We start from the raw sequence: 15,293 nt of genomic DNA, 5'->3' as shown, positions 1-15,293 counted from the left end.
AATAAGACTTCATTCTAATAACATCAATAGTCTTTAGAGACAGCGGAATTGAAATTCCTGAAGCATGGATACCTACGATCAGAAAGCATAACAGCCGTTCAACTACAAAGCGGGCTTCCGAGGGAACTTCATCATTAGTCGGAATAATAATGAGGATCGAAATGCACCAATGGCAGCGAACCAACGTGCATAAATAGCGACGCGTAAACAATCGACCTCATCGCCTGATGAAGACTAGCAGTATTGCAGTCGAAACGTCGCGATCAACATCTCAAAGCGATTCTATCGTGAGACATGCAAACGAATAAACGTTTCATTCCAATGTTCGGCGAGTCAGGTTAATCAAGGCAAGCTCATTTATTTCATTTTCAATTTTTAAAAAACCGAGTTATCAAATCCAGCATTTTTATTAGAACATAAAACGACTTTGAGATTTCTTATCCTTTGGCATATTTCCCCAACTGTGTCATACAGAGTGGACATAAATGGACAACATCCTTGACGGATTTTAAAAAGAAAGGAGCTAGACAACATCCTAAATGACAACCAAAGGCACACAACAATCCCGCTAGAGCCCAGGTCATGCTGCTAACGCGATATTCAATGTGCGTTAGGACCTGGGCACTACATGCAGTACATTGTGCCGTGGTTGGAACATCTTCAAAGCTCGCACGTGATTGGCTTGTTCCGTACGTTGCTTCTTGTGCGTGAAGACTGGTGACTGTGCTACTGACATCGCTTTCGCTTAAACTTCTCACCGAATTTGCTGGCAAGCAAATTATTATCTCTGGAGTTCTACAGAGAGGCCTTTCCACTTTCTTTTCGTCTCGCCCAGCGGAATGCGTATCCTTGGAGACGACACCATTTTCTTCAATTCCAGTCAACGCCGGAGCAGCAGAAATGCTGATGCGAGAAACACTTGAACAATCAGAATGGGAAAATCGAGTTTCTGCTGTCGACAAGTACTTGTTGGAAGTTTCTCCAGACTTAGTTCCTGTTAAGTAAAAGCAAGTGAAGTTTTAACATTGTTTGGGACACGTGCTCCCTTCTCCCCCAATCCCCCCAACCCCTCCCCCTCCAAACAAAGATCTTGAGCTCTGAAAATAAAAACATTCTTAGGCCCTGGCATGGTCCACCTTGACCACCTAGGCTCGACATCCAGTCCTTAAAGTTTTGAAAGTGAGGTCATCCTCTTCAAGGTAAGGAACGCGGGCTCACAAAACGGCTGGAAATCGGGTCCACCAGGCAATTTTTTTGGTCTAAACAGTTTTGAGATATTGTCATAATGTTGCTCATAAAATAATTTTAAAAAGGCTAAAAAGAGATAAAAGTTATCAAAGTTCTTAAAAACAAAACGTTTTCGACTCGAAGGTCATCATCAGGTTTTCGATTCGAAAACGCTTTGTTTTTAAGAACTTTGATAACTTTTATCTCTTTTTAGCCTTTTTAAAATTAATTAGTTTTGAAATAAGTGGTAGGCAACTTTTCCCATGAAAAGCATTATCTTTGAACATTTAACTGAATATATTCCTTTATTTGGGGATAGAAATCAAACTTCTGATATAAATATCGATTGTTATTTGAAGGCGCGCGAAACAACTTGAAAACGTCGGCTAATGTTTTCAAATTGCAATCCCAGCATTTCCATCGGAGCCATCCGCAGCCAAAACGAAAACAGTTTTAATCATGTAGTTTGTCTACTAACTATGGTTCTATTGCTCTAAAATAGCAATTGTTAATAAAATCATGTAGTTTGTCTACTAACTATGGTTCTATTGCTCTAAAATAGCAATTGTTAATAAAAATGGACCATTATTTTTACGTTTCCTACGACACAAATATATTTTGGCTGTTCAAAAATCTGTTAAAATCCGAGACATAGTCCCTTTAACTATTTCTTTCGTTTTCATTTCAACGGCATCCTCAAACACACGTTCCAAAGGGAACTTTTTTTTGAAAATGACTGTCAGAGAACTAACTGAAAACCTGCTGTCTTGCCGTCTACACAACTAGTGCTTTATCATGCGTACGCGAAAATGTCTAGTACCGTTCGAAAATATTCGTTTTCGGCAAAAAATACCTTCGCTTCCAATGCGTGAACGTACAAAAATCACTATTTTCAAATGAACACCAAACCACGAAAATGAATCTTCTCGACGTGAAAAACTGGCAACTTTGATACATTGTAAACTTCTGACACGCTTCACCCAATTTTCAAGGCAATGAAAAGAGGAATAAATATTTCAGTTATTATTTCATTCAGACTCCTCCCGAAATTCATTTTTTAACTCTATGTTAGCTCGACGGCATGAGCAGGCCGTTTACAAACTAAACTAACTTTGACTGTACCAGTCGGGCAAATAGTCACTTACCCTGGACTGGGCATTCTTGAATCTCGTCCATCCGTCAAATACACAAGGTGCTTTTGAAATATCACTTCACGATGCTCGCTCCTGCTCTACACAGCATAAACATTTTCTTCTCTGCTCAGCCGGACAATGACTCCCTCTATGTTGTCATTTACCTTTGTGCGCGCCGCTTATGCAGATTTAAATTAAACTTGTTTTTGAAGTGAGTTCATTGTGTTGATAATTTCAATTCTGATAACAGTTTGATGCAGTTTCAAATCAGCGCGGAAGTTACGGAAATTCTCAGCCAAAATATCTAAGTTCTGGCTGTCAGCGCTCAATTTCCAATTCACGCTCGAAATAACCCAAGTTAGCTAAAAAATGCACAAGCAAAACGCTCAAGCTAGTTATCTACCTGTGACATTTTATTTTATAAGTGACAAGTCTGAAGTATACGTCAGAATGACGTCAAAGGGTTTCGTCACGTTGCTAAGCAACGTATATACTAGCACATACAGGTGACATATGAATGCGTAAGATTTGGCCGATCACACTGAATCCGCTGATCAGTTGCATGGGAAAAAACTAAAACTATATAGTTGTTTTGATGGCTTTTTGATTGACTTCTTCTGATTTTTCTCTACGAGGGTATACTGAAGACGAGGGAGACGAGGTGGCCTAATGGTTAACGAGTTGGAGCTCGAACCGGATGTGTCTAAGGTCGGGGTGTTTGTGCTGTGTTCTTGGGCAAGACACTTTACTCTCACGGTGCCTCTCTCCACCCAGGTGAATAAATGGGTACTGGCGAACTGTCATGGCAACCAGGCAAAGCACTGTGGGTAATCTAGAATGGACAAGCATCCCATCCAGGGGGAGTGGTAACCCCCCACTCCTATCCGCTTCCTGCTACAAAAGACGGGATAAGCTTTAGCAGTGTGGGACATTTGACCGATTTCGATGTTATGATTGAATACCTTTCAACTACTAGTGTCCTCTTCTTAGTGGAGGTTAACTGAGCGCGTGACCAGACTGTTCACAGTCCTCTATTTTGTTTACTGAAGTTAAGACCCATTGGGCGTGGTTAGCAACTGGATGGGTGACCTTGAACACACCCACGGAGGGGGAGAGCAAAGCTGTAATGTTCTGAAGTAATGAACCCCAGTAGAAAAAGCGTTCCTCAAAAGTAGTGATAGCAAAAGGTCGATCGCCAACCCTGAATGTAAAGACGCTGAAGACGCTTGCTTCTTTCAGAACTTTACAGGAATTGTGAAAATATAAACCTTTAATTTTAGGAAGGGTCGATGTTTTTTAGTATAACCAGCTAATAACTGACGTCTGGTTTTAAGGTCATTGCCCTGTATTGCATTGCGCATCCTTTCTGCGCAGAATTTTAAGCGTAATTGGGGACGGACCATTATTTTTTTGGAGGGGGGGGGGGATGAAAAATATTGAAAAAAATTATTTGCAGGGCCTGGAAAGACAAAATAAATTGTTTGCAAACACGATATGTATAACAAAAAATAGTAAGAATTTCGAAAAAAAATGTTTGCAGAGGTGCATAAACTAAAAAAAAAAGTTTGCAGAGGAAAATGTTTCATCCCCCCTCCAAGAAAATAATGGTCCGTCCCTTACCGCGCGCTCATAAACAACATGGCGGCTTTTTTCAATGCGGCTAAGTCCGCGAGAAAAATAAATCGTCTCTTTCTCGTTAACGATTATAGTGACCTAAGAATATTTTCTCATATTTTCGGTGTAGTGATCAAGTTCTTTCTGTAAAACGAAAACAGATCAATTCCTATGTTTGAAAAATAAATTATCACTGGAAATGTGTACTTTGCCAGTACTCGCAACAAGTACTCGCGAATTATTGAGGATTTTATATGGGGTATATACAAGGTCCTCGTGCTCCTAAACGAATATTGGGACCCTACTTTTTTATTTCAAAATTTAAGTCCCCTTGAGGTAATCGACAAGTAGGCAAAGTTCAGTTCTATTTCGGATTTCGGAGCAATGACCTTAATTAAAAAAGACAAATTGCCTTGCATGTTTTGCTCACTTTCGAATAGCGCGAAGAAAAGAAAACCAACCAAAATATGGCGGACGCAAACTTACATCTGTTGTGTGACAAACGCTGCCGTGTGTCTTTTGTATCTTGTTTTTGTGTTTTGTTCAGATGTCGTATGTTTTATTGTAAGACCTCCTTTTCGCTAGAGAAGCGGGCAGCGGAAACAATTAACAGTGAAAAAACGAAGCTTTTCATGAGCACATAAAAGATTCTTTGTTGTTGTCTTTTTGTACACGATTACACACGGTAAGCTTACAATGAAAACAAGCTCAAGAAAAAACGTTACAAAGTAAAATCGCGTTTTGTTTTGAACAATAATTTTGCTTATTGTTTAACTTACATCTGCTAGATGCTCGCATTACAACCTGATATTAAAGTTTAGCTTAATGACTATTTTTATTTTACACAATTCTTTTATTTTACACAAAGGAACCAAACAAAAAATCGGAGTGACATTTACTTTCACTTTGGTCTGAGCAACAGAACTGTTCGTAGTCAATATTTTTCATTCTCTAAAAATACTGCAATAAACTAATAATGTAAATTAAATTCAACGAGAATGACGCGAAAGGTCGGAGAAAAAGTAAGTTGTTTAGCTTCCTTTGAATGCTCTTTGCCGAGTCTGTGTCGCTACCCAACAGCCACTACAAAACCAGTAATCAAACGTACGCGAGACGCACGGATTTTGCACGTGTTTGTCGCGTGTCCCGCCGCCAGGCACGCGCGAGGCACGCGACAAGAGCAAACGTTCAAAGCGAATGCACTTAGCACTATTACAATTATTGTCATGGTTTCGAGACACTTTTAAGATTTTTTTTACTCCTAGACGCTCCATAAAATGATTTTCCTAGTGGCTAAGATATAAATCTTGTTGCGCAATGATAAAACAGGGCCGCCGGAAGGTTGTCTCCAGTCAAAATTTCATCATTTTTCAACAGGAAGTTTAAATCGGACATTTCCGTAAAAAAAATTGGTATCAAAAATATAATGAAAGGTAATCAACTAATTGGCGTAATTTCCTATCTATTTTCCCAATTCATTCAAATGTGTAAGAAAAAGCTTACACGCCTGAGGGCTTTCTTTTAAGGAAGCTCAAAAAACCCTTTCTTCGCTAAAGGCGGTTTGCTATTTACATAGGAAGCTTTCACGAGCCCATTTTTTAAATGTAAACAAAACAGGATACAAATTAATTCTCTCAAATTACCAAATTGAACGTTTTTTGATAGTTTAAATGGCCCTCAAAAATGGAAATTCGATTCTTTATCAACTTAAACAAAGGCGGTTTTTAAAACTACGAGGGCGTTGATTTGAAGTCTTCCGAAAGGATGCACATTTTACTGTTTGAAATAAACGAACCCGCCGCCAAAATTCAATGGATTTCATTTCCGATTAAACATCATTCTATAATTAAAATCTTGAATTTTCATAAGCACTTTCAAGGAAAAACGAATTTATTTGCCAAGGGGAATAGTTATTTTACCGGAAATTAATATGTTCACATTTATTAGTCTTCTTTTGCGAATTAGAAGCCGATTCACCTGTCGCTTTCGCTTGTTTGTCGAAATAACCAATTCATTTATTTCGTATGAAACTTTCGAGCTTACCAATTCGAAACCATTTTAGCACGTAATTTAATTTATTTTTCTTATTTTTCCCGTTGCACGATTCATTCCTTTGATCACAAATGAGCGAACCTACTAACGAAAAAAAAAAGGATAGATAGTTTGAAAATGATTTTTGTAGTCCCTTGTTGTCTTATTCAAAAAGAACATGCGACGCCTACGGCATACTGTAAAATAAATATCTAGATACATTTTCGAAAGTAAAAGAGTTTCTGACTTAATATAGTAAGAAATAAGAATGGAGCAAACCGGACTGGTCTGTTATATCGTTAAAGGTGAAAATAAGAAATATAAATTAAATAGAGAAATTCAAAGCAAGGCAAATTAAAGAGTATTTTTTTTTTTTTAAAAAAAAAAGAGGGGGAAATTTTGAAAAGGGATAAAAAAAAAAAAAAAAAAGGAAAAAATAAAAAAAAAAAAAAAAAATTTTTTTAAAAAAGGTGAATTAAAAATTAAAAAAAAAAAAAAAAAATTTTAATTTTCTAAAAAATGGGAAATGAAATAATTACCCAAATTAAGGATAAAGACTTTGTTCTTTCTCGGAGGGTTTCACAAAGACAAAACAAAAAGGTTCATTTTGTCATGGGTCTTTACAAGGAAAAATTAAGGGATATTGAATTACGACTGCAGCGGTAATTCGTGACTACAAGGTCAGCACAAGCTTTCAAAACATCCCAAACTGTTTCCAAAATTAATTATCAATATTTAAACACCAAGATGCTCTATACGATACCCACGGCGCAATATAATGACACCAAGCTGGGATAAAACGAGCAACGATGAGGTTTTAATATTCGCTGACATTTTGCGTCATCATGAATTAACATTTAAAAGTATTTTTTTTTTTTTTTTTTTTTTTTAAAAAGTACAAAAACGCAAGACCCTTACTTGGGTCTTCGTTGAAAAAAGAAGAACGCACGTAGTTCTCAAGTTTTTAGGACAGACGAGAAACATACAAGCACTGAAGTTATTTCGTGAAAGCTTTAAAAGCTTTAAATTAATGACTTGAAATTTGACATTGAAGGGGCAGGTGCGAGCATTTTTTTCCCGCACTTAAAATATCGGTCGAAAAAAAGCGTTTGAGTAAGGACAATTAATAAAAAGATAGCATCTATATACAGTCGTGTTAATTAAAGAGATCACGCAAAGCTAAATAATATGTAAAATTCAAGAGATGCGCGGCTTCATGCATTTTTCTAACACTGGAAAGAAACGTTAATTTTAAAAAATTGCCTTATATATTGCATAAAACATAGGCTTTTAATTTTTCTTTGGCTGATTCGTTGTTTGATAACAGTTCCAAAAGGCATGGCGCATTAATTTGTAACTTGTTTGTAAATTATAAGTGCTTTTTCTACTTTTTGGCAAACAGCCTTGTATTAAAAAAAATTCATTTGTGGCAAATTTATACTACCTTAATTTGTAAATAGCTTGAGATTTCAGCGTTTTTGGCAAAGTTTATCTAGACCTCTTTTGCTACGTATATAAATTGCCCATTTCAGATCATGTGAATGATGTTCTCCAGAGAATTGTTCCTTTGTCAACCTGGAAATTATTCATTCATTTCCACAAAATTTGTTTGAATTTGAAAGAAATAATTCTCAAGGTAACATCACGTGGTCTGAAATGGGACAACAAACAAACGAAGCTAAAGAGGTCTATTCCGACCCATGATATTTAAAATCCTGGTTAGCCGCTGCGATTCTTGAAAATTGCTAAGCTTTAATAAGGCTTATAGTTTCATTAAACTTCTTCAAAGTAATCACAAAATAGCGCTCCTCATATAAAGCATTTTTATTAAATACAAATTCTCCCAACCAATTCCCATACATTTCATTAAATTCTTGTTCTGAGAATTTAGTAACACATCAAGACAAGTCTGTTTGAAAACACTTAAGACGGAATCCACTAGGAAGTCGAGTAATATTTATTAAAGTTGGACAAAAATCAAGTACCAGAATAATTTAAATCCTATTGCGTTATTTCCTACCGTTAATAAAAGGTAAAGATGTAAGTAATTATCCGTGATAACACAAACAACAATTTCTTATCAGAGTCTGAGAAAATGAATTTCAAAGTTCACAAGGTATAGGCAAAATCTCACGTGTAAGCCATTTCGGAAATTCGTCTTAAGCGATTCAGTGGAATTTAGCGGAACTTCGAAATTTGTTTTCGATGTTTGGTGTTGTTAGAAAAGATTTCTTTTGATAAGATATTTGAAGCAGTAACAAAAAAGTTTGCAATAAGGTGGAAAAAATTCTGGTACAATAATTTCTTATCAGAGTCTGAGAAAATGATATTTAAAGTTCACAAGCTATGGGCAAAAGCTCACATCTTTTAGAGATGATTTCCAGTCCGTACTGCGCAATCTCCGCCTGCAATGTTTGTGATCACAAACAGAAGAATGTTTACTAGAAAAATAACGGACAAACTTACCTTTTTCTTCATTATTAACGCCAGATTCCTTGCAAAACAATAAAACGAGTAAAGAAGCTCGACGGTATTTCAAACGGACGTTTTAGCTCATCTTGAACGAAACGACTCGTAATGGCTTCATGTACGCTATCACCGAAGTGTAACGTTTCAACGAATTCAAAAAAAAATGAAAACAAACAAAATTAGTTTTCGATGTTTGGTGTTGTTAGAAAAGATTTCTTTCGATAAGATATTTGAAGCAGTAACACAAAAGCTTGCAATCAGGTGTAAATAGTTTTGGTACATAATTTTGTCCAATAACTACTCGAAGTCCTGGCGGATTTCCTCTCTTAAACACACTGTTTGTAAACATTATATGCTGATCACTGTTGGTTAATTAGTGCGCTGGACGTCGGATCGAGCGGTCCTGGTTCGAGCCCTGGCTGGAGCTGTTGTTTGTTTGACTCTGAAATGCTGCTGTGACTGCTTGCTCTGTCACAGACCTGAACAACCCGGCTGTCCTTGAGATCTGCGCGTTTTCAAAACAATTGCCTGCATGAAAGAGTCATGAAATATCTAAAGAATGTCGGGGTCAGACCAAATCGAGGGTTAAAATGATCCCGATAGTTTATACGGTCTGCAATCTCGGTTCTGCCCATTATATCTAAATGCTTGGATCAACAACTACAAAGTTACCTGGAAGTGAACAGTCTACAGAAACAGCAAAAACCAGAGTTTAACGCAGGCAATGACGAGCCACTTTGCTCCTCCAATCTACGATATACGAACAGCCTTAACTTTTGGCCTGGCATTACATGAAGTTCTTTTAAAAGTACTTTAAATCGGCCCCTAGTTCAAAAATATTCCATGGAAATCCGTTACGTAAAGCTTAGATTTCGCGCGAAAATGGAGTTGACCAATCAAATGAAGCTTCGACTGTTTTTACGAAAACACCAATCACAACGCTCTAAAGTTGCGATTTTTTCCATAGTCTTCTCTCAGTTAAACAAGCACAAAGGAAAAATACTGGAATAACACTGTTCGAAGCATATTGTTTCCAGAACTCTGACTAGACAGCGCGATAATTTGTCCTGTCCTCTTGCTTTAAAGCTCTGTATTTTTATTTAACAGTCCTTAGTCCAGTTAATAAAGTTTTACTAAAACTTTAACAGTCTTCCTCCAGTTAAACAAATTTTTTTTCCATATCATCATGCAAACACGCTGTCTTGATAGAACTGAATTCAAGTTAAATGATAAATAGCCATGATTAATCTCTTTAGAGAAGGTTTCAGTTTTCACAACTGCGCTCGATGTCAATATATCTTCAGCAAACAGGTGATTAAAGTAAAGAAAATCATATAAAACTAGAGTACGTTGACTTGATGTACTAACATTAGGAAGCAACGTGTAACATTCATTAAAGAGAGTTAAGACGGAATCCACTAGGACGTCGAGTAATTTATTAAGTTGGACAAAACAGAAGACTATTGCGTTCCCCTAAAGGTGTGTAGTCGTGACCAATTTAGGTCTGGATGTAGGGCAATCACGGTGCCATTTGGATCGTGGGGCGGGAGAATGCGTGTGGTGTTGTTAGAAGATCTTTGTGTGGAGTAAAAAAAGTTTGCAATAAGGTGGAAAAATCTGAAAAATTTGTCTGGTGAGAAAATGAATTCAAAGTTCACACTGGGCAAAAGCTCACACTTTTGCGAGGGCAGTGGAGTTTCTTTTGGTGTTGTTAGAAGATTTCTCGTAGATATTTGAGCACTAACACAAAAGCTGCAATCAGGTGAAATAGTGTACAAATTGTCCAATATTCCTGGCGGATTCCTCTAATGTTTCGAGTTCGGAAATAGAAGGGTTTACTCCCCGAATCCCTTTGACCTTCTTACAAGTTCAGACGGGATGAAATGTTTTGTACAATTTCACTACTTGTTTTATCCCGTCAAAACAGTAAACATGTATTTCCTGTACAAATTTAAACACGGATACATCAAGAGTTTGAATACAAAAATGGGATTAAAATTCATTTGTGTACATATTTTGCAGTGATTTTGTAACCTTGCAAAGTTGCGAACAATTATGTTATTTCCGGCAGTTTTGGATTGAAAACATCATAGCAGTAAAATGGCATTAAAAGGCTGATGGTGAATCAAGTGAAATACAATTAAAACTTGGGAATTCAATGGCGGGAAGGTGTTTTTCTTTAATTCTACTCCACTCGACATAATATTTCGACCCAATAGAGTGTTTATTGTGCTAAATTAACAGTTGAAAGTGGTATAAATTATTCAAGCTTTCCGTTGGCGTGGTCTTAATGGGTTCCCGTTCTGCATGGCTGCTGAAAGGGTTTATAAATAAATCAATTTAGCAGAGATCAAGGTTATCCGCCAGGGCAACATAACTCAAAACGTGTTTTGAAAAAACTGCGAACAGGTTGTTCAAAACAGCAGATGTGTGTAGCAGGTAGAACCACTCCACAAACAAACCCCTCGCGCCAAGTCACGGGTAATTTACTCAACTGGAAGATTTCGTTTTGTTCGCTTGTTTGTACCGTACAACGAGACGAAAACACCAGCAAATATGAGCAGATGGCTTCTTGAAAGAATTATAAAGGCTTGGCAAAGAGCAGAGAGCGAGCGTGCGATGGCATTGTCTCCCCTAATTGCTTAACCGCGTGCACAAAACCAGAGGTCACTAGCCAATGAGGTTTTTAATGAAACGAAAATTGTTTCTCACCTCCGTATAATTCTTGTTTGCGGTCACCCAATTTAACCTTGCCCGTGTTGTGGGGTCATAACTAAACTGCGAATCTCAGCAAAACATCAACGAAGGAAAAGATTATCGGGCCATTCTAGCCGAGGTATCCAACGTGATCTGCGATTTCTGTGTCTTTCGCCAATATTTGCTTTTCGGCTCCTGGGCAAACAACCCGCTTAAAATCTCCACACATTTCACAAGGTCAATATTTGGTATTTAAATTTGAACGTCTTTTTCAATAGCTGAAGCTTTGTTAGTTTTGCATTTCTAGAAAAGTATCACGCTGGGTTCCTTTTAAAAGTTAAAAAACGAACCCAGTTTAAATCCCGGTAGTATCATTTCAACCCATTCAAATGCCGGTCGTGTTGAAGCTCTTTGTGTCGGTAAAAACTATCTCAACAAAACCGTTTTTATCTACTTTTTCTTCTTTATACGAATTCCAGTTTATATCTGCGGCACGTGCAAAGTCGTAAATGTTAAGGTGGATGTAATTCGTTAGTTTTGTCATCCTTTTTATCAGCTAATAAAGCGGTGCAACTAACAAAAAGCACATCGCGTGTTGCTTGTGTTTTATGGCCAAAACAAAAAACACGTTTCTGATCTGTGTCGCCTTTACATACAAAACATGAAACAAAAGAATGGAAAACAATTTGCGGGTTCAATGAAATGGCAAATCATTTATCCAGCTCAGTGTTTCTTTTCTTTTTCTTTCGGGATATTCTTTTGCGCCTTGAAAGAAAAAAAAAACATGAAAGAACAAAGGCATTCGGTTACGATTGTGAATGTAATCTACCGCAAACCGCTTAACTTAACTGCTTCTGCCGGATTCCCTCGTCTGTGATAACGGTACCTTTGTATGAATCCTGTCGCGAATCGTGCAAGAGTTTCTATAGAGAGCCGTGAAAACGGTTTATTCATGAGTGCGTCATTAATTGAAAGCCAGTTATCATTGTACAATTGTTTTAATGGCTAGTAACATGCTCGAGTACAATTCTTTACAGGTACACATTTAATGCAGTTAATTTGGTTTCTCGACTTTTGATCACTGATTACTCACACGTGGATGAAACACCTCTCGACAGGTTGATTCGATGTGACTCGAGGTGTCCCCGCGGCGGCCGGCGAAACTCTATGTGTTTTGTTTTGATTTTAAACACAAAGAAACTTGGAATGGTGCCGAATATTTTGCATACTTTGTTAACTTCCACCGCGTCCTTTTCAGAAAACTACACCGAAGTCAAGATTTTTTTACGATACGTAAACTCAGGGACGAAGACGTACTTAACAGAAATTTGCTATGTTTATCAGTAAGAATATTTGTTTGCTTCTTGTTTTCGTTTTAGAAGAAGGCACTTTGTAACGCCAGTGGCTACACGAGTTCATTGTCAAAACACTACAAGTATTTTAGCGCATTGTATAAAGCCTAGAATAGCTTTATGTCCAAACGTCGTAGATAAGGAAAAAAGTCTGTAAACTAGGTTCTAAAAGGATATAATTTGACAAGAAATTAGTTGCAAAATACATTTGACTTTACAGGAAAACCTTTTAACGCAAACGGGTGTGACAATAGCTGTAAGCACTTCAATAACCACGCGTTCAGTTAACATTTGTTTACCGGCAGAGAAATTCGGTTGTCGAGTTTTCACCACCGAATTCCCTTTACATCCTCTTCGTTTGACTTTAGAGAAACATACAGTTTACTTGCTGAAGTGTTTTGTTTTCTTTTTTTAAAATGTCATCGGTGTTTCCTTCCTTCCTTCCGACCTCTTCCTGTTTTCGTTTCGCTCTTGTGTTGTTGTAATTGTCTGCATATCTCGTTCCACCCGTTCCCTGCAAACCGTCGACATGTTTTGTTGCATTACAGAGTTGCTTTTCTCTCAAGCGTTTGTTGAATATAATGATTCGTTTATCATCATTTTCGTCGCCCCGTACCGTTCCCTCTATATTTCGTATTCGAAATAAACGTTCGTCTTTTAAATCTTTTTTTCTCTGTTTTGTCTTTGGCAAAACCAAGCTGCAAAAGCGTTCTATTTTCATCTGCGGATGGGTTTCAAATACAGTATTTTGCTCCCTGCTTTACTGTATAAATTTAGCAGAAGCTGAGGCTCTTTAACACCAATATTATTTCAGAATTTATTTCATCTTTCCGATAAAGAAAACAATAAATTATTGCTTCGATTACATGAAGAGATTTCTAAATGACAATCGAAATTTATTTTTGACAACTCTTTCCCTTTAAACCAGTTTTGCTTAGAACACGGCTGTATTGACAAACTTTAATTTTAACCGGTAAAATAAAACGATTCAATCATATAAGTAACGGTGAGTTACTTTGAAAACATTCTCCTTGATGGTCTATTAAAATCGCTTCATGGAACTGAATTTATCGATGCAATTTTTACCCAGCAAAATTTATGCTCAAAATAATCGGTCTAGATAAACTGATTTATAGATTAATCTCGCTACAAACACAAGTATTTCTGTTACTGGGTAGGTTAGGATATTTCTTTGGAGCACTATTATTTTTGGAAACAATTTCAGCTGACAGGCAAATTGGCTGTCCTTGGTTTGATACAAATGAAAGGTAACTTGATTGAATGCTTCGGATTTAACAGTGTTTCTTCATTTATTTTTTACAATCTGAAAACTAAAACGTCATTTTAAGTTCTATTACATCTTGTAAACGACTGACTTCTGTATTTCACTTTTTACCTCAGCTTGTGAGCTCAATTATTCGATTTTGGTAATGGCCACTCATTTCATTATAGAATAAAATTCTGTACTTCTTTGGAAGACGTTTAGTTTCTTCGATTTCGTCTCCTTATTTTTTCGAAGCCACGGTTATTTACTAGCTTTGTCTCTTAATTATTTTCAACTTCTGTTCATTAATATTTAAGGCATATTCCGTTGAAGTAAACTTGGTCATAAAAGATACTTAAAGTTTGCTTCGCCATGGTTTACATAACGCTGCAAACATTTACACGAGATCAAATGATTTTAAGGAAGGTTCTGTAAGGTTAGAAAGGAATTTCACAAGTTCTTTAAACCACTCTTGAAAAAAGATGATAAAGTTTTAATTCTGCATCCATTTGTGAATTTAGTCTCATCAGCACTTAGTAAAATATTAATATCGCTTCCCTTTCTTGTTTTGCCCAAGCAGGACGGTGAAAGTCTTGATAAAATTGCATTAACTAGTTTATTGAGATTCTAATTATTCTAATAATTTGGACACCCTTCTTTGTTTACGGAGTACGCTAAAATCATTTAACTCCTTGAATTGTACTCAGAAAACGTAATGTACAAATCCTGTACCCAATGTGCCAGGTTTTCTAAGAAATAATAGTCGATCTCTTTTCACCTGCTTAAGGCTGGATAGCTACTACTGAGAGGCAAATTTCCGTTGTTTACACAATTTGTTTTTCGCCGACAGGACAAAGGTTAAAATGCCTGTCAAAACAGAAAATGAAAAAGGAAAAAAGATGAGTTTTTTGCCATATATTTTTTGCGCACAAACTGTCCTTCATGACAATTTACTCGGTGCGCTAAAGATTAATATATGCTTCGTAAAAAGTTCATTTAAATTCCGAGTTGAGCTAATTTTCAGTTCATTCTTTGGTGCTATTCACAAAAAACAATTTCATTTAATGAGCAAGGTGCGCGCATCGCACGAGCCGATAGCAATAAAAATCCACTCTCGGCGCTGAATTTAATTGAATTGGCGTTTATAAACTTTCAACTAAATAATCGTTCCTTTCATTTATTAAAAATACAATAATACCTGTCTTTTTGGCAGGCACAAGCAGTTTGAAGGAAACAACAGACAAAAAGAATTAAAGTTTGCTAAACTTAGCCTTTTCTCCGGCGACTTAAAAAAGCACGCTTAAGAAGAGAAATAAAAGAAAATCAGTTTTGGGGTAGATTAGGAAACTTCGCAAGCTGTGTTAGTTAATTACTGGAGATAATTGAGTTATTCTATAGCTTTTTTTCATATATGAATACTTTCAGCAGTAATTCCATTCAAAATGTGCAAAGAAACATCTGCCGGGATTCGACATTTTGTGGCTGAGTAAAATAAGCTGATATTTT

At 36.7% G+C, this 15,293-nt stretch overlaps 1 protein-coding gene across 1 annotated transcript; it reads right to left on the bottom strand.

The window, feature by feature from the left end:
• Positions 1 to 437: 437 nt before the first annotated feature.
• On the bottom strand, positions 438 to 1,019 carry LOC144654196 (uncharacterized; the record flags this gene model as incomplete). The annotated part of the gene is made up of 1 exon (XM_078514283.1): positions 438 to 1,019. A coding segment is annotated over one exon (582 nt), but the record flags the coding sequence as incomplete, so codon positions are not given.
• Between the last annotated feature and the right edge of the window lie 14,274 nt (positions 1,020 to 15,293).

Source organism: Oculina patagonica, chromosome 5 (assembly GCF_052425735.1).
Source record: "Oculina patagonica isolate OP01 chromosome 5, crgOcupat, whole genome shotgun sequence".
In the NCBI taxonomy this organism is placed as follows: domain Eukaryota; kingdom Metazoa; phylum Cnidaria; class Anthozoa; order Scleractinia; family Oculinidae; genus Oculina; species Oculina patagonica.
This window is presented reverse-complemented; position numbering and strand designations above follow the sequence as displayed.